Source organism: Dasypus novemcinctus, chromosome 3 (assembly GCF_030445035.2).
Source record: "Dasypus novemcinctus isolate mDasNov1 chromosome 3, mDasNov1.1.hap2, whole genome shotgun sequence".
In the NCBI taxonomy this organism is placed as follows: domain Eukaryota; kingdom Metazoa; phylum Chordata; class Mammalia; order Cingulata; family Dasypodidae; genus Dasypus; species Dasypus novemcinctus.
The window spans coordinates 78129414-78149249 of record NC_080675.1 but is presented as its reverse complement, the minus strand read 5'-3'; the positions used below and the strand labels follow the sequence as shown (position 1 = coordinate 78149249).

Here is a 19836-nt window from a genome sequence, read left to right as displayed (position 1 = left end):
TGATGCCTTCTCCTCCTCCCTAGGAGTGAGCGACAGCTCTCCCTACCACAGCCCCAAGGTGGAGGAGTGGGGCAGCCTGGGCCGCAACAATTTCCCTGCCGCCGCCCCGCACGCAGTGAACGGGCTGGAGAAGGGCGCGTTGGAGCAGGAGGCCAAGTACGGCCAGGTGAGGAGGCGCGGGCCGGCGGGGTGGGTGAGCGCTGGCCCCCGGGGCTTCGGGCGCGGCGCGGGCGGGCGGTGGAGGGCCTAGATCCCTCTCTCACCCTCCAACCAGGGGAAGGCCAGGCCGTGGGAGCCGAGCCGTCGCTGCCACGAGGGCGGGGACGAAGAATCCTCCGCGTGGCGCACGGGGACCTCGCGCGGTGGCTCCGCGAGGCGCTGGCCAGGGAAGCTCCTCGGGGTCTGGGTGGTCTCTGGAGACGCCGAGAGGCCGCTCCTGAAAGCCTTTCCGCCGCTCGCCCCAAGGTCTACAGTTACCAAAGAAGGAGCGAGAGGCCCGGCCGAGCGGCCCCGGGGTCCCTCCGAGCGCCCCGCGTCTCGGACGCTCGCGGACGCACGCCCCAAGGACCGCGGGGTCCGCACGCGCGACCTGGCCCACACCGTGGCTTTTAGAAAACAAACAAGCGTGGCTGGTCTTGAGATAGGGAAGCGGATGGGGCCACAAGCTAAACTTAATAAAGTTACCGTTTCCCTATAAAGGGTCACGCCGTAATCTCCCAAGGGAGGTCAGTGAGAAAATCTCAAATTATACGGACTGGCTGTGGACCGTTTAATTTTTCTTTCTCCTTCTCCCTTCCCCCTGCTCTCCAAGAGGAAAATTGAAACACCAGGTCTTTGTTCCGAGGAAAGCTAAGCAACCACCACAACAAAGCTCGATTTTGAGTCTAAATTCTTTACCACGTGAGAGTCGGGAGTTCAAAACTCCCAAGGAACGAGCCCTAACCGTTATAGTTTCACGAGTAGGTTTGCAGATTTCTTAATCCAAACTCCGATTCCAGTGCTTCAAAATACCCAGTTTTCATTTTATTATTTTGAAGTCTTAAAACTTAATATTTTCTCACCTGTCAAAATCAGCTTTTTAAATTATATGAAACTGGTTCCTTTTGTTCACTTGGAAAACATCCAAGTAGTTAGTTATTTTCTCTAACGAACCCTATTTCCACTCTCTTCCCTTCTTTATTGTGCTAATATAGCGTCAAAATACTTTAGTAGCTCTTCCATGGCAATTTGGCCATCACAGAAATATAGAAGCAAGGAAAGAACCCTTTTCTTTAGTTTGTTTCTGTTGCAAACAATATTGAGAAATTATAAGAAAGTTTGTCATTTTCTTTTATAAAAGCCGTAAAACCTAGCCAAGAGGCAGTATAGTACAATGGTCAAGGGCTCCCGTCCCCTGCCTCTTAAGCAAGTTATTTAAACTTGACGTGATCTGTAAAACTGACGAAATAGTAGTCCCAACCTCAAGACATATGAGGATTCAGGGAGGCAATGCAACCATATGGCACCCACTAAGCATTCGTTAAATATTACCAGTGGTTGTAAATGGAGGTTGGAGACTTACTTTTTAATAGCAAGCAATTTTTATCAGAATATACTTTTGTTCAGAGAGCTCAGTGTGAAAAAGTGTCAAGGCATTTTGTTATAAATGATTGAAAGGGTGTATCTAAAGCACCTAGCAGAGTAGCAAGCATTTAATAGGTGATCAGTAATTTTTATTAGGTCATCATTTCTTAGAATAATATTGTGAAGCATAGGCTTGAAAAATAATCTCTAATCTCACATGCAGTTGATGAACCCAGTTTGTCTAATAATCCAAAAAGTATCTTATAATTATTTTCAAATTTATCCCACTGACTTATAGATTTAACTTTTAAACTTTAGAAATGGGTAATCTCTGTAAACTTCAAAACTAAGCTGGTAAAAATTTAAGTAAAATAAACAATTTTAAACATTGTTTAAATAAAATTTAAAAGTTTCAAATAATTCACTCTATTCTGAACATTAAAAAGCGATTACATTTTATATACTGAATATGAAATCACTAAATTCTCAGATTTTTAAAAGCAAGTAATTAAAAGAAATAAATGGCCAAATAAACATTGCTCTAAACACTTAAGGGAAATTGACTTTTTTTTTTAATCCAGAAGAAAAAGGTATTTATAGCAAACATGTGAAAATCTTATAGCAACATTAAGGTAAATCAAATAATGTAAATTTCAAAATATTGAAAAGCTTCTAAGCATAATGGAAATCAGGGGGTACTCTACTATAATTATCACAATAGTGCTTAGTGCTGAAGTTGTTGTTAAGTAGGCATATAAACCTAGACTGTATGATTTTGTGAGTAATGCTGGAATTTAGACACTGATTTCCTTGGGGATAAAATTATGCCTTAACATTGATTAATTAAGCATGCAAGGGTAAGGTATGTTGCATATTTATGTGCATTTCTCTTAGCAATATTTAAAGTTCTTCTTCAAAATGTTATCAGGTAATTTTTTTCCCTCCATTTGTACTGTGAATAAACTTTGAGCGTCTTTGGTAAAACAAAACATTCCTCAAAATTTTTGTACATGATACTTTCAAGGCATTTATGATTATTAATAAATAGTGTAGTAGTATATGATACCAGTTTCATTTTAGTATATAAAGGAGGAAATCGAGAATTCAGAGTTATAGGGTTTAGAGCATAATATTTTCCCAGAAGACACCTGTAATATTACCAAAAGGGCTGAATTGACAACTGATTATAGAAGCTATTGATTACTGTAATCTAGAGTTTCTATTTTCAGCTTACTGCACAGAAAGATGTCTGATTCCTAGTAATTAGAACCTTATGCACAATTTCAGCTATAACTCTTATCTTTTGTTCTTGAAACATTCATTTAGAAGATCAAACTTGCCCTAAACATTACTATTACAGTGTAAATGATACAGTGCCTTTCAAAAGTCCTGTGAGGATAAAGGAAAATATTTATTTGTTTTGGCTTTTTTTCTCCCACACTTAATACTGGGCTAGAAAGCCCAATCTAACTCTGAATGGCAACAATGTTCTCTGGTTGCTAATGGCTGGTTCTCTTCTGTTGACAGCTTAAAACCCCTGTTGAACACAATCGCATGGCAAAAGAACATATACTGCATAGAGAAACATGGGGGTTGGAATGTATCTGCTCTTTTACATGTTACTTAGCAAATTGATGCCTCATTTTATTTAAACAGTTTACAAATAGTTGTATAGTTTTTTAACAATTTTCTGCAATTGGGTGTATTTTCTCAGGAAAAAGATATTGTAAATCAGGAACTCTAATCAAGAGTAATCTGAACATTAGATTAATAAACTTTGAGTGTCTTCATTTTTGGGTAGCATATGTTAACTCTGGCAGCAAATTTAATATACCATTAGCTACAAATTGAGATGTCAAAAATAGAGAATAGGCTATAAATACTTGAACTAGAAAAAATGACTTGAATATTTTTTAAAAAGTAAGTTCCAAGTTAAACATATTGTACAAATAGTTGAATTTAGAGACATAACTTAACCCCAAACCCTTATTAATCACAATCACAAATGCAGTTTTCTCGTGCATTACTTAAAAAAATGCAGTATTTTTAAAAACAGAGCAGAACATAAAAAATAATGCAGTATATGTTCTGACTATCCTTGCAGGCATGCTGGCCTTGTGAAAATATAAATGAGGTTTCACTGAAAGTATATCAAATAAAGTTAATTTTGTATTAAGTGATTTATAATTTCAAAGGGAATGAAACCTTAAGCAAATGTTAAGAGCGTCTTTGGAATTAATAATGTTATATATTATGAAAAATATTCTTTGACTGGGTTAACTCTTAACCAGTAGTATTTTAAAACAAAATCAATGATTACATGTCAGTAAAATGTGTCAAATAAAATACTAGTAAAAAGGTAATGAAAATTTTAAACCTACATCAATTTTAATAACATTTTGGAAACATTTAAATAGCAGCTTTTCATTCCCTAGAGACATTTAGATCTTCAGTGTGATAACTAAGCATAATTAAGATCCTTTTGGATGAAGTTGAAACATATTTACAACCGTCATTTCATTTTATCAGATTTGTTTTATCAGGTCATTACATAATGAATTAAGAAAGGAAGAACGAGTCAGAAAAATGATTTTATAACAAAAGAGAGAAAATCTTGTTTATTTTCAGATCCAAATCTTTTTCTTGCTTATGATACTGATGTTGAAATTCTAGGTGAAGCACAGCTCTATTTGTGGCTAAATCTACTTTATTACAGAGCCAAGGTAAACTTTTTATTATAAGGGGAGTGCCATGTAGAACTGATAGGTAGATGAAAGATTTTAGGTAGGGGAGCTGGCACTGTTATTCGCATTTTCTTCAAGAGAGAAAATGGTAAGACTATTCCCAGAATTTAAAAGATAGTCTATAATTCTATTTGTCAGACGGTTATCATATCAGTTTTTTTTTTCCTAGTCAGAAGTGTTTAGATACTAATGCATTTCTACTTTCTTGGGAGGGGGGAAGAATAAATGGAACAACCATAAATCAAATAATGAAATGGCTAGGTTAGAACTTTTATTTACCTTTTTCAACAGCTTTGTTCATTTTGCTTACTTAAAGTATAGTGTTTGTTGTACGATAAAGGATGGCTAACTTTTAATTTTTATTTTTAAAGCAAGAGTATCACATCTTTTGCTTTGACAAACCCACACTAACTTGGGTTTCCAAATGTTTATGGAACGCCAATGATGTGTCCCATCTTCTGGGGATACTAGGTGATTAAGGCAAGTCCCTTTCCTCAAACAGTTTCCAATCTTGTCCTCTGCCAAAACAGCCTCTCAACATAATCGCTCAAGTTATTTTCTGAAAACTGGCAATTCTATATGTCTAACATTTTAGAACAAGTCAAATGAAAACTCCTACTCATATTCATTCTTGTGATAACCTTTATTAGAAATACATTGCTTCTTATGTATTTATTCCAAACAGTTTGTCAGTGGGATGAAATCTTTTTCTAAAAAATACTCAACAAAGCAAGTAAGTTATTTTTTTTCAGGGTATGCAATTTGATCTATTTTACTTTGTATTAGTAAGTCTCATTCTCAAAGTTAGGTAGAATATAGTTTGCTTCAGAAAGAACCTTTGCACAGCATTCAGAGAAAAGAATTCTTATAGTAGGCTTTAATGGAAGATCCACATGAAAAAAGGGGTTGATGATTGAGTCCTTATTTATGGAATCTTTAGGTAAAGTCATTTTCAAAAATGAGATTTCCATTACATGCCCATTGCTGGGGTTTCATTTGGAAAATTTGTTTACTCTTCTCTGGGGATTCCATATGCTGGTTGATTTATAAATCATATTTACAATCCAATTAAATAGAGTAATTTGGCATGTTTTCTCCCACTATATTTATGGTGTACATTTGGTAGTCTCTACTCAGCCTAACTAGCTTTTCAGATTAATTACATGCCCCTCACTGAAAACATTAAACAGATTTGGGAAGTTTAAGTCATGTACCCTTTTACTGGAAAGAATAAACAAACATTAGTGCTACCTGTAGTTGTTTTCCTTTGCAGTGGAAAATTTTACTCTTTCAATGATTGCTTCATAAATAACAATTATTTTACCCAGTAGAGATTTATATCTTTTACTAATGCCATGTTTCAAAATTAATAGTGAGAAAATTGTTGTGCTTATTGAGTTACCAGAATGAATGTATAGTGAAGGTGGCAGGAGACAGACGTATTTTAAAGCACATTTGTTATTTCATCTTGCTTACACCATTTTTCTAGATTTCTAAATCTGAACTTTAAAAGGAAAAAACTAAAATGAAGGCAAACTTTTTTTTTCCCTTTAAAATCTAGGTCAGAATTTAACCTGAGGGAAAGCTAAGAGCTATTTTTATACTATTAAAGGGTAAAGATTTCTATCCTGTTTTGTTTTTTTTTTTAAATCAGCAAACGCTTTAGCCTTCCCTTGCCTTTTTCTACAAGATGAGGACAATCCTCTCAGCACTTCCTTCCTACTTTCCCTTCCTGGAACAGAGGGGATTGCACTAGGAAAATGACCCTAAATACTTTATGACTTTTAGAGAATATTTAATTCTAATTAATAAGAATAATAACATTAAAGCAAGTTTGGTAACTTAAGTATGAGATATGGGAAAAATATGGGAGAAATTACCAATATTTTTTACTCTTGGGAAATGAATGTAATCATGGAATAAGTAAGCCGCCTGAAGGTAATGTCTGTCTAAATCCAATGTTCTGCCTCCCCTTAAATGCCAGGAGAGTTATCTGAGATGGCAGACCAATCCAGTGTGGTTTCTCAGAGGCCCATATTCCAGGGGGAACATCTCTGGGCAAAAAGAAGTGGATCCATATATGGGATTAGTAGATATTGTAACAGAACTACTGAAGAGCCCCACATAAAGGGGCACATTGAGAAGCAATGAGAGAGGAAAGGACAGATATAAAGGCAAGTATTTCAGAGAGAACTGTAATTTTGGAAGATAGGAAAAAATACAAAGACAAAAAAAATGTGTAGGAAAAATTAAGTTGTGATGAACAAAATAACTCACCAAGAAGTTTTCTCTGCTATCCGGAACATTGTTTCTGTCATGTATTTTATATGTTTTAGCCTTATGCAATTGTCAAATGTTACGCAGAGCTTTTAAATTTATTTTAAAATTAATTTTAAACTCCCCATTTTCTTCTTCTTATTTTTTAAATCCTTGGTGTATACTGGTCTCAATAATATAATATACTAATAAATGCTAGAATGGAAGGTGCCAGTTACAGATGTGAACACTTTTCCATAATCAAATGGGGATGATTCCTTTCCAAACTAATATCTCAGAAGTTATTGGAAGAACCCTAAATAAAAATGATCAGAACTATTATCCCTAGTGCTAGATTTCTTCTGCAATTTGATAATTCTTTATCTTGATCCTTATCTCCTGAGTCTTAAAGTGTCCCTCCTTTGAGAAAGAATGAGCCATTTTCAAGTGGCTGGTGGTGGTCATGGGGAGAGATTTTAGAGGTTAGGAAATAGAATGAGGATTTAAAAATGAGAATTGGACTCTACAAGAGGAAAGAATCTTTTGCCAGTTGTTATATAAATAGATGCTTTCGTTTGAGATTAAACTCTTTTAATTTCCAGAAAAATCAGCATGAAAGTGTTACCTAGGATCCCGTATCAGACAGAGGTGATGAATTATTTTTTAACACATGACCACTGACTTGTCAATTGGCCTTGGGTAAAGGGCTAAATCCCTTCACCTATATTTCATGAGTGTAAAAAGAGGATAAGATTTCTGTTTGTATTCAGTGGTGATATGCAATGACTTCTTTGTTAAAAAAAATACAGCATAACCCTTTGGGACCCTTGTAATACATTTTAATTTCAATTGAATATTGTGTTTTATTCACTATGTATTATCTTGTAGCTATTATAAACCCAATAATATATAATGAACTATAATTTGTTAATTGTAATTATCTGGTAAAATATGTTGGCTATTTCTTGGTGCCTGGGACATAGGACACATTCAAGAAACTTTAGTTTTCTTCTCTTTCCCATTCTTTAAAGAACAGCCACTTTGACAAACAGAAGAACATAAGGTGTGTGATTTCACAGACCAAGGACACATGTAAACCCCTCTACTTTTATTTTTGTCAGAAATCCATGAATAATGTTAAATTACACCCATGTAACTACTCATCTACTCTGCTTTGAGAATATAGTTTTTGAGACCTCACTATTGCATCCCCATAGATGTGTGAGTGTAAATACTAACCAAATAAATTAAATTAGAAAGCAATTTGTATGTTGCAACTGAATTTCAAAAATAATCTAATTAATATATGTCTGATTTACCTAACTCTAAGGATTAAATTGGTTTTCCTAGTAGTTATTCCATTATTTTACATCATGCTTTCACCAGTTAATACACTGACTGTTACTTCATGCATGCCACTACCAGGATATAGGATTTACTCTTTGTTCCTGAATAATGTAGAAGTTGAGGGGGGGAATTCAGTTATATGAAGAAGGATGACGAGTATTCATGCCAGAATCGGGATTAGAAATCGGGGTGTTTTTGCTGTTGTTAATAGTAACGATACCAACAGTAATTTACTGAATGCCAAAAGAGGCTGGTTTCTAGAGAGGCTTGCCTGCCAGAGCTGCTGCATTTTGTTTGCAACCTAAGATTTTACATTTAAATTCATTTCAAGAGATTTATTCATGTGGCTTTTGAAAATTCACATCACAGGAACCAAAAACTTCACAAGCAAATTTTCCAATTTCAAAATCATGCATATGCAGTTCATTTATATTCGGATAGATGGTTTCCCTTCTGATAAAACATCTCTGTCTGGAAAAAATCCCCAACCTTCATCAAAAGCCCTTACAAGACAAACTGCCTGGTTTTGCATGTCATTTGTACAACAGGCATTTTCAACATGACATTTAAAAATATGGCCCATATTTTATTAAACAAAGGTCGGGCTCATTTTGAGTTTCTACTTGACAGCCCACACTCTGCGTCTTTCTTTCCTGGAAATCAAAGCTATGCCAGGCCCTTCATAAATGCCTCAACAAAAGAGCCAAACAAAACCCAAGTAAGGGAAAGGTTGGCAAAGGCAATTAAGTATAGCTGAGCACATTATAAGAGTATTTAATCATTTCTTCTTTCTTCATCTTGTATCTCCTTCCTATAATTCCAAAAAACAAAAGCAAATAGTGTAAATTTTCGTGCTGTTGCCTCCTCAAAACCTTTGTGGAAAGAACAGTGTCTTGCCTTTTGGCAGTAGGTCTGTTAGAGTAGCAAGACTGTGAGTGCCTTTGGAATATAATTAAGGTCAAATCTAAAAACAAAATCAGAAAGCAGAGTCAACATGATTAGCTTATTCAGAACTTACATTCTATTTTTTCCTAAGAACCTGTGAAAAGTCAACTACTGTAAAATGATTATTTTTCACTTCTCTCTCCCTGCTCCTCTCAGGCACCAAATGGCCTCCCAGCTGTGAGCAGTTTTGTGTCAGCATCCAGCATGGCTCCTTACCCTACCCCGGCCCAGGTGTCGCCTTACGTGACCTACGGCGCTTCTCCTTCTGGTTATGTTGCTGGACCTGGGTGGCAACATGCCGGCGGCACCCCGCTTTCCCCCCACAACTGTGACATTCCCGCGTCGCTGGCGTTCAAGGGAATGCAGGCAGCCAGAGAAGGTAGTCACTCCGTCACGGCCTCCGCGCTCTGATGGGAAATTGCGCCTCCAGCAGCTTTGCCCGGGTCTCCCCCTCTCAGCACTTCCTTCCCCTCTTCCCAGGTCTTAGACCCCACCCCTCCCGCCCTCCAACCCTCCTGCCTCGAGAGCTGGCTTTACGGACTCACCTCCTTTGTGCTGATGACACTTAAATATTTCTTGCCATAACTCCTCTCTCACAGAAAACCTGACATGACTTTAGGATTTTAAAACAAGAGCAACGTTAACGATTGAATGAGACATTTGTGTTGCCCACACAATTTTAATGTAGTGAAGAAACCTGCACCCCTCAAAGGGATTAAGGAACTTTTTAAACTAGTCTTTGGTAAAACCACACGTGTATATTTATTCTAAATCAACCTGAACTTTTGGAACGTGCAATTGTTGAGATTTTGCAAAATCAATAAAGGAAAATACATATAGAAAAAAGGTATGCTACACCCTCTAATCAAATAAAGTAACCAAGCAAGCCTTAATTCGTCGCTAGGAAGCCAATCACTAATTGACTTGTTCCAGTGATCATTTGTTTATTTTTAAGATATGACCTATTTTGTGGGAAAATATATATACAGAATCTAATCAATATCTGAATTTAGCTCCTCCTGGTGTTTTGACTTGGTTCCAAATACAATAATGTTTATATTTTCTATTTGTAAATATAGACTCTGGATGTCATTTGTGTTTTCATTTTATGGAACGTCCCTTCTCCTCCGCTTTCCTGATATATAGTTTTCTTCCTTTTTGTAAAGGTGACTTTCTGGCAATGTCTTTGTCTCTGTTTGGTGGTGGGCTCCTGGACCTGCACTTGCCCCCCAATTTTGTGCATCCAGTGAAGGTTTCAACATCTCATGAAGGACATTTTCTTTCCACAGCAAAGGACTCAAAAACCAGATAAAACAAGCCAGATTCCCATTTTGTGCTCTAATCAAACAACACACATGCCAAACACATAAAGACAAGAGGGTGGAAAAGATCTGAACGAGAAGGCTCTAAAGGAAGTCACTTAAAAACTTAAGTTTAATGTGAAACGCTTTGCAAAGACACTTAACATGAACTTTTTGTTAAGAAAACCACTGTGAAATGAAATCATACTATTTTGTTGGCTTACCTGTGTGTTCTGCAATCTCAGCCCAAAATTATGTTTTAATTTAAGGAAAATGGAAAATTCTGCTCTAATGAATGTAAAAGTGGCTTGCTGTGAAGTTTACATTGTTGTACAAAGCATGTTTCACATGTAGGTAAACTGGTGGTGGTTTTAGAAATACAAATGCTATTTAATTTTAACAAATTCCCTTTATTCATTTCTGGAATTACAGGACACAGTTTAACTGATAAATATTTCTAGACCAATTAATTTTTCCCTTTAATGTTAATGATAGAGCCATGGGATATATGTGTGTGTGTGAGCGTGTGCTTATGTGCTGTATTTTAAAACAATTGATTTTCTTGGGCAAATTCTACAGTTTTTATATCTTCTGTTTAGAAAGTTCTTCCTTTCTTGGCAATATAGGCTTGAAAATACATTTTTAAAAATTGATACAATTCATTTTTTGGAATATTAATATATTGTGGTTTCTTGGATTAATTCTGTGCAATAACTAAAAGGGCACATCACTAGATATGGATGTTAAAGAGGCATTCATTACTTGATTTTTATTTCTTCCTATCTGTGCTGTGCACAACCAACATGGCAATCCAGTTCTACCACGTCGGTTTTATGGCTTCATTTAAAATTCAGATGGCTAGATTAGCTAGCGAGGTTTTCAAATCACTAGGGTATAAACAGTAAGCAGATTTCTGACACACAAGTTATGTTCAAGGGACTGCTTTTTTCAAGTGGCAGATATCTTATGGAGAGCTTTGAACTGCATTTATTTCTAAAGCAACTGAAATTCAGTGCTACAAACAGAGGATTATAACTCCAGGAGAATAAGCAGAAGGAGCAGATGAACTCTCAGGGCCATAGTCTTCCTTTGATCTTATAAAACTCCATTGACATCTGGAGTTCGGAGTCTGGTGAGGAAAGAGACTATAAATCGAATGGAGCAAAGGTATCAGTTCAATATTTTTGGTGGAGATTTTAAAACCATATCACAAAGGGACTCTCCTGCCATCCAGAAAACCTGACATAAGGTACAGAATTGTTCCTCATCAAATGTTTTTTGGTGGTTCCAGAGGCCTTTAAAAAATTATGTTGTTTGTATGGAAACATACCTAAATGTTATTTTCTTTATCTAAATTAAGAAATCTCTTGTTACTGTGATATTTATAATTTTTTTCTGGTTCTTGTATTTTGAAAAATCTGATATTAATGGTATCAAGGCTTTCTCTTTTCTTTTTTTCCTCCTAGGTCTTTTTTTTAAAGGTGAATTCACATGGAGTAAATTAAAAAAGAAAACAGAAAGCCCAAATGTAATTTGCTTTTTAAAGCAAATTATGATTTAAAGCCACTTTTAAAAATAGGGGAAGGAAAATGGGATTGGCAATGGGGTTGGGACTCTTTGATTTAAAAAAATATTATTATTGTTTTATGTTGACTTATCTCCTCTGTTTCTCAGAGGATGAAAGTGTTGTTTTTAAGCTGGCAAATGCACTCTTCAGAGGTCCTTTTCCATCCTATCCACATGGAGAGGTAAAAGGTTCAATTTCATGGCCTCTATGCAGGCAGTACTTTCTCTCACGGGATGCAGGATTTACCTGTAAGTATAGGTTGCAGTTGTGCAACAGACACACATTCTTATTTCTCTTAGTTTTTCTACTTTTAATGACCCTCTTATTGAATATTGGGCTGAAATATAAATTAAAAAATACGTTGGAAAGGATGTACAACAGAAGGCTGTGTATGTATATACAGTATGTCAAAAGCCTTTTATTTTTATACTTCAAATGCTCTAAATTAATAATAAAATGTAATAATTACCATGTTATCTTTTATTTTTTATTTTCAAAATGCTTTATGGAAATATCCTCATAGTAGAACTATCCCATTGTAGTAGTTAAGAACAGGTGTCATCTGGAACATGCAGGCATTTTTGTTGATTTTAACTACCGAGGCAGCATCATTCTAGAGTGCAGATATAAAAGCTAGTGTGATATTTTTTGGAGTGCATGTTAGTACAGGAATCCTTGGAAATGCTAAGAATGTAATTCTATTTTAAAACATTTTTCCCTTCATAATACATATTTTAACATTGCAGACAACAGACTTCACACCTGAGCTGTCACTTAAAACCAATAATCTGCAAATGTAGTTTTTACTCTACATATTTTCCTTAAGAATGGTGTAGGAAAGAGTTCTTAGCGAAGGTATTTGGATGCAAATGCAGACAGCACAAATGGGCTGAAGGAGGGATTCCAATTTATGATTTTAACATGAAAAAATTTCATTTCAGCAACAAACCCTGTCCTCAAAGAGATCTATGTGAAGGGAAATAGTTGAAAATAATTTCATGTTTTCCACTTGTAAAAAAGACTTCATATATCATTATTACAAATATGACCTGCTTTAAACAACAGTTTGAAATATAGATTTAGGAAAATATCACTGAGATGTGTATTATTACTAAAGCAAACCAACAGATTTACATTTCTAATATAATACTTATAAAAAATATAAAAAATAAACATTTAAAAAAAGACCATTCTAGTACACTTCAAAACATTTTCCTTGTGACCTTTAAATATAATTTATGGGAGAATTTAATTCCTTTTCAGAATTTTAAATTTTTGCTTATTTTTTAAAAAAATCCAGTCTTTCTTTGAATGATTCTTAAAGAACTGGCCACAGGATGATTTATTTTTAAGAATTTACTTTAAGCATTTCTCTACCTCTCAGAAAATAAAATGATCAAATACAATGAATTTTCATTAAGAAACTATAAGAGGAAGTTATATGACAAAACTTACATTGCTTTCATGAACTAGATCTGATTTCTGTTATTGTTCTATATTCAGTTCATATTTCATTGCTTCCTATAATCTTTCTTCTCTCAGTTTAATGTATCAATCTTAATTTGTCTAAAGATAATTTTTAAACTATCAAAATATGTTTTGTTCTTGAGCAAATGTTTTCCCCTTTATAATTGTATGCCTAGTTTAGGTGATCAATATTCTTGATGGTGCTGCATAGCAGCTGCCCATTATCTCAAGAAGGAAAGCACTTCAAAGGCAATCACCAGTTCTCCTGAAGCCATGAATAGGTATATTCATAAACCAATAGCATCACCGCACCACCTTGAAAAGAAAAGACATGATGGTTTATTGCAAATCCAGTGAAATACCATTGTCTTTCCCACTGGGCTTCTGAATCCATGAAGTCCCATGTACCTTAACAGGCAGGGGCTGTTCATCAGTTCTCTAGCTTCAATCATATATATACAAACATGTATAAAATTATTGTGGAAAATTCTAAGGGTAAAAATAAAGACCAACTCGAGTCCTCAAATACATTTTTTCCCATGAGTTTCTGTAACTTTCATCATTTCTCATCAGATACTTTTTCAGGTACTTTTAATTTTTAAAAGCAAATAAATATAGACATATATAGTCATGTAAGAGCATGTGGCTTTCTTGCAAACAGAAACCTTCAGATTCTTCATATAAAAGGATTTATCTTTTTCAGTCCATAATTAACATTGTCTTAGTTACATTCAAGAAGGAAATCCCAAAAATGGTGCTTGACCGATGAGTCTGGTTTTCTCTTAAAGTGTTCAAGCTGGATTTGTAGTGTGAATATAGCTTCTGAATATTTTTAAAATTTGTATTACAAAACTTAGCAAAAGTAGGTTGAAAGTTAGTTTTTGTTCCTTTTATCTGTCTTGGATCTCTATGGATTGAACTTGAAAATTTATTCATGGGGGTTGGATGGTATGAGACCACAATTTGTCATGAAGAGAAGAGTTATATAACTGGTTGCAAAGAGGCTTGCTATTCAATATGTCAAAAGAAATATGATACAGGAAAACAGGCACTGAGGCTGCTGCATACCTAGCCATTGGGAGAAACATTTGTATATGGACAATTTTGTCTTCTATTGGATGCAGTAGTAGCTTGTCCAATGACCTTTAGGATAATCCCTATCTTTTCAGGCTATCAGTGTGAAAATATTACAAAATCAGGATGTGGACAAATACTGTGAGCACAAATTAGAGAAGATGACTGCCTGAATAGAAGATTGACTTCTAACAGGAAGACACAGAACTTGATTTTGATCTTAGCTTTTTGGTACATGCCACCATATGCATTCTTTTTTTTTTTTTTAATCTACAGGCTGCACATGTTTGTGCAACCATATACCTAAGATAATTATCAGCCTGTAATCTTCATTTTTAATCCACGAAGAAGGAGTTTTATTAGAACTCTTTCAGCTGCTCTAGCCCTCTTAGAGCTCAGGCACTAAACCAGGGGACACTGCAGAGGGTTGTTATATATAATTGCTGCTTTTACTCTTCACGATGTAAGACAAGAATATGCAGAATTGGATTAGTTTTCAGCCAAGTGATATTATGAGTTTAAATCATAAACTTTGAAGTTCTCCTTTTGTGGGAGGTATCTGATTGCTAGTCACACAGAGCTTTTATAAAAATAAGGTGAGAATTAGGTTGAATGCATCTCTAGAATGAAGGGTGAAAATTCCAGGTTTCCTTTTTTTCCTTCTTTACTGTCTTTAAAAAAAAAAACTTACCTTTAATTTAAAAATCTTACATTTCTACCTGTCTTTACTTTGAAGTTGCATTTTTGGAATAGAGTGAAGGCCTCCCCTTGAACGAGGTTTCTAGTTATTCATCGTTTTGTTTAACCTGGACAGAAAGTCCACAACAACCCTTCTCCTTGGACTTAACACCATAGCAATTGAGGACACCTCATGCAAAAAACATTTAAAGAGCTAACCAAACATTTGCAAGCCTCTAACAAAACTTGGGGTCAGATTATTTAAGAGTTTTGGATTAAGGTTCCAGTTAATTACCATTTTAGCTAACCTTTCCCTGGTCACCACCCTTTTTAGGCCCATCCCCTTCTGGTTTAGGGCCAGGCCTGTGATTTTCTCTAATGCTAGGTCTGGTAGTAGGTTTTTACTGTGTGGTGAAGGAAAACGCCATCTACTTGCAGAGATGCATAAAATCCCCCGTGTTCTTTATTATACCTTGTAGGATAATCTCTATCCTTTCATGTCTAACAGAATGAAAAACATTACAAAGTCAAAATGTGGACACATATTGATCCTGCACAGAAGTGGACCAATGATTAACAGAAAGGAGGTCTGAATCTCAAATACAAAACAAAGTCCATGCTTAAATGTCTAGAAAGGCTGGCTTAGATGGATTAGGAATTGTGGAAGTGTTTTCTAAATACATGAATGTGTGAACAGTTCACCAGCTCCAATTTACAGACTATTATTCTGTATCTCAGGTTGGTGGAAATGCTGGTTCCCTGGCTTGAGATCTAAAGGTAAACGTGCAGGAGTGTGAATATGGCAGGGGAGGAAGATGTTGGTGTTAAAAGGGAGGAACAGAAAGGGAGAGAGGAGTGGAGTGCGAGAAGGTTCTAGGAAAGATTACCAGGATGTCTAAGTAGGTGAGTGTGGCCTGGTCAAAAAATATATGTGGTTTAATGCATACTTTCATACTTATTCACAAAGCTTCTTATAATCCAAGACTATTTGCCCAGGAGGTTGAGTCTGCAGCAGTTATTTTCTTATTTATTTACATAGAGGCAGCTGACTCTCCCTGTGGGAATGGCAGCCCGTTTTTTTGTGGGCTAGCGTCCTGAGGTGAGGCTCTGAGCCAGAAGCCTCAATGGTCATGCTGACAGAGGCCTGAAAAGGTGAGCGCCAGGCTGTGGCTTCAGCACAAGTGACTGTGAAGTGACTGGAAGACCAGTGGCTCTTGCTGCTCTTTTTGTAATGAGTTTGAAGGAGGAACAGGAGTGAACGTGGAACACATGGAAAAGTTTCATTAGGCTGTTCCTTCACTCAATGAAAATTGTTCACTTTATCAAGGAGCCACCATATATCCCCATAATCACTCAAATTGCAACTGGCCGAGGAAACTTTCCTATTGAATTAAGTTGAAGTTTAGCTTCTATCATCTTCCAGCAAGGCCATAAATAGTACTTTATAAACAAAGGTAGAGCATTTCTAATGGACGCCTTCAGTGTCTTGCATACTCATAGACAACTTTATATCCTTAAGGTTTCCGTCTTTCAGAGTGTGGCAAACTTTTATTGTGTTGTTGATAGATACAAATAAAAAAGAGACACTAGAGCAGTAAAGTAAGAAGGATATAGATAATAAAAACATTATTACCTGGTCCAAGTCTCATAATCTTGGGAATCAGTCCTTTGTACAAAGCTAAAAACCTATAACCATAAATAAAAGAACAACATTCTTATTCTGAAAATAAAATCAAGTTGTACCTCAGTTTTATTGAGATGTTCGCTCAGCATTTACCAAAAAAATTATTTGAAATCACACACATCCCAAACCAGACAGTATCTGGCTTAGTAGTCTCTACAGCAAATTGGATGAGGGAAAAGCCTTAATCAATTCTCTATTACCCAAGCTAGGCTGCTCTTTTCCAATCAGAAACATAACTTTCATCAGCAAGATGGTTTTTGCTTGTAAGTCAAGGTCTTACTTTCAAGACATCTGTGTATTTGGACAAAATGAGTTTTGTAATTCAATTAAAAAGACCACAAGCAGTCTTCCCATTAGGAAATATGATGCAGTTTAAATAAAAATAAGATATTACTCATTTACTTGAAAATAAGATGTGGGTGAGGAGGAGGGATAAGGAGACAGAAAGGGAGGACTGCCCCCTCCCCCCCAAAAAAAAACAACATTGGCAAAACCTTACCTTTCAGATTTTTAAAGAAAACTATTTTCACAGAACTCTCATATTTAATATTCCCAAGGGCATAAAATTAGATGACTAATTATATCTACAGTCCGAAGACAATTACTCCCCTTCCCATATATTAGTAGGGCCTATAATATTCAATGGCTCATTATATAAATGTACAATAAAAAGTTCGTCTCAGCATTCTAAGTCAAATATATAGCATATTGGATGGTTGTGGCTCATGGTTCTTAATGATATAAGAGCATTTTACTAACATCTCATTATTGTTTTATCTCCCAAAGTTAATCATATAGTCCATGGAGCGTCTCTAACACACTCCCAGTTTAAGGGGACTTAATGGCCCACATCAACACGAAAGTACAATATGGTTTTAACAGCACTTGAGCCTTGCACATTTATTAAAGTAAGAAAGTGTTACCCTTCTTCCTGATAGACGGTTGCCATTGTTTTAAAACAGGTTCTGTACTTGATCTCTCCAGGAACTGGCTGAGGCCCTTGAATCCTACTTTTGGCAACATCAAAAGGGATGTTAATGACTGAGGCTATTGTCCCTGAGAGAAGACCAATCCCAAATTTTCTCAAAAACTCCAAGGTTGGATCCTAAAAGAAAAGAAGAATAAAATAACAGAAAAGGAAGCGGAAGCCCTAAATAGGTTAAATGCTCTAAAGCAATATGTATTTAAACAGAGCATTGCACTCCCCGGCACCCTCCTGTTATCCCAGCGGAACACATTAGGATTTCCTAGGCTGGAACTTGTTTTCTTGACAATCCCATTGGCTATGTTTTTACACATGGTCTAAATTGCTGAAGTACACATTTCCTCACACAGGATTTATAAACACAGTTCATAAAGAAAGACTGGTATGGCATATGGGGATGATTTGTATAATTGGGCTTCACAATGTACTTAGTATTACTGTATCAAAACAGGAGAAATCCAAGCACACTATTAGCTAATTGGCCAGAATATTTTACAAATGACAGCAACTTCCACCATGAAGCCTACTAAAATGCTCATTTGTGTGTGGACCCCCAAATGCTAAATTAAATCAAGGCTACTCTCGGTCTGCTGCTATTCCCCTCCAGGTTTTTTGCATTTATTTTCACATGTAGCTGATCCACTGTACTGAGAAGTGCTAGCTTCCTGTTATTAACAAACCAACTTAGGGTGGCTGCAAAACAGCCTGTGACATTCTGTGCATTATAAACAGTAGTAAGTCACTGGACTAATTGGCTTAAGAATTTACAACCCATTGTTCTTGCATCTTACTCTTCCTTCCTTCATGGCAAAGGAAGAAAGGAAGAAACAAAAAAGACGGGTGGAAGTTTGGGGGAGGAGAGGGGGAGAGAGAGAGAGAGAGAAAGAGAGAGAGAGAGAGAAAGAGAGGGAGGGAGGGAGAATTTTCTTTCCATTTGCATTTAGGTCCTTCAATTTGGTCTGATTTGATTTTCCACCCCTCCCAGCTCTGCTTTCTGACATCAAAGTATTTAATGAGGTCTTATGTGGGAGTCACTTTCTTTCAGCCTATTTTTATGCCCGGTGAGCTCACATTATGCTTTGTTATAATGAATTTGCTGGGAAGTTCTCATTATGTTTTCAGCTCCAGTTTTTGCCCTGAAGTAAGGTCATATCACATACCCTAAGTTGCTGATTGAGAACCCCCATCCTTCCCCCCCCCTCTCTTTTAGTCAAAATTTCAGAAGGATCCTCACAGGGTTGTACCATGATACTATTTTATCCAGAAGGAAAACTAAAAAGGGGAAAGCACACCCTGCTTAATTAAGGAAACAAAAACAAAAACAAAACAAAAAATATGTCTGTGCATTGCATGCTCTAGGTTCTGTGGAAGAAGAAAACTTCTGAAAGCACTGAAACTTTCAACTGAACCAAGAACCAGTTACCATCATAGAAACGCCTATGTGACTGAATATAAAAAGCTAAGCGTTCAGTAATAATCTTGGATCTGGGCCATACAGGTGCTGGATAGGTTTTAAGGGATTTAAAAACCAACAGGGTGTTTCAACAGGGAAAACAATGCAGTGATTGCAGTATGAGTGAGGTGTGTTTAAATAATCCCCTTTTCCCCCCTTTTTTTCTCTTTTACAAGGAGAGAAAAATGCCTTTATATTATCCCTCTCCATTATGGCACAGAAGCAGAACTGGAGGTGGGAGCTCGAGAGGACCGTGGATTCAGGACCCGCTCTGGTTGTCTGCCCTTGGAAAAGCTGCTGAATCACTCAGAGCCTCAGTATCCCCAGTGTCTAAAAGGGAAGTATTTAACAACAGCTTTACCTCTGTATTGTAAGATTATTCTGAGAAATAAAAGTGATAATAGAAGTAAAAGTGTTGTGAATGTTGTGCAACCCTGGCAGAAAATGGATAGTATTATTATGTTTCCTGTTTCCTAAAGACTGAATGTGCCTATGTGTAATAAGACATTCGAGTGTCATCCTTCTGACACAGCCACGTTCTTTTTTTTATTTTTTAATTTTTTATTAAGGACAAGAGTGGAAATGATGATTTGTATGTGCATGGTCCTTTTGGGATGTTGAGGAGATCTAGTGAAGCATCTAGCCTCTCCCATCCCCTGATGAGTCTGCTGAGGATCACAGCTGGGGATAAAAGGTAAACTAAGTAATGCTTCTGTAATTTGTTAAGCTGCCTTTTGTCTGTTATTTTATTTTTTGACGTTGAAATTAAGTT

General features: G+C 36.3%; 2 protein-coding genes across 9 annotated transcripts in view; one reads left to right on the top strand and one right to left on the bottom strand.

The window, feature by feature from the left end:
- The window catches only part of PAX9 (paired box 9), a 28270-nt gene extending 8696 nt beyond the window's left edge, over positions 1-19574 (top strand). Inside the window, exons 4-6 of one of the 6 annotated variants that reach the window (XM_023590947.3) lie at positions 24-166; positions 9012-9234; positions 19285-19574. In XM_023590947.3, coding sequence (XP_023446715.2) covers positions 24-166; positions 9012-9234; positions 19285-19541 — 623 coding nt within the window. In that variant the 3' untranslated portion in view covers positions 19542-19574. Of the gene's footprint in view, positions 1-23; positions 167-6291; positions 6482-9011; positions 12193-19240 lie in introns of those variants that run through there. The other 5 variants (XM_071213966.1, XM_071213969.1, XM_071213968.1 and 2 more) reach the window with 5 other exon arrangements.
- Positions 10546-19836, bottom strand: part of SLC25A21 (solute carrier family 25 member 21) — a 560688-nt gene continuing 551397 nt past the window's right edge. For all 3 annotated transcript variants that reach the window (XM_004465782.5, XM_071213972.1, XM_071213971.1), the window contains 3 exons: positions 17550-17731; positions 16576-16628; positions 10546-13505 (listed from right to left, as the gene is read on the bottom strand). In XM_004465782.5, coding sequence (XP_004465839.1) covers positions 13444-13505; positions 16576-16628; positions 17550-17731 — 297 coding nt within the window. In that variant the 3' untranslated portion in view covers positions 10546-13443. The remainder of the gene's footprint in view (positions 13506-16575; positions 16629-17549; positions 17732-19836) is intronic.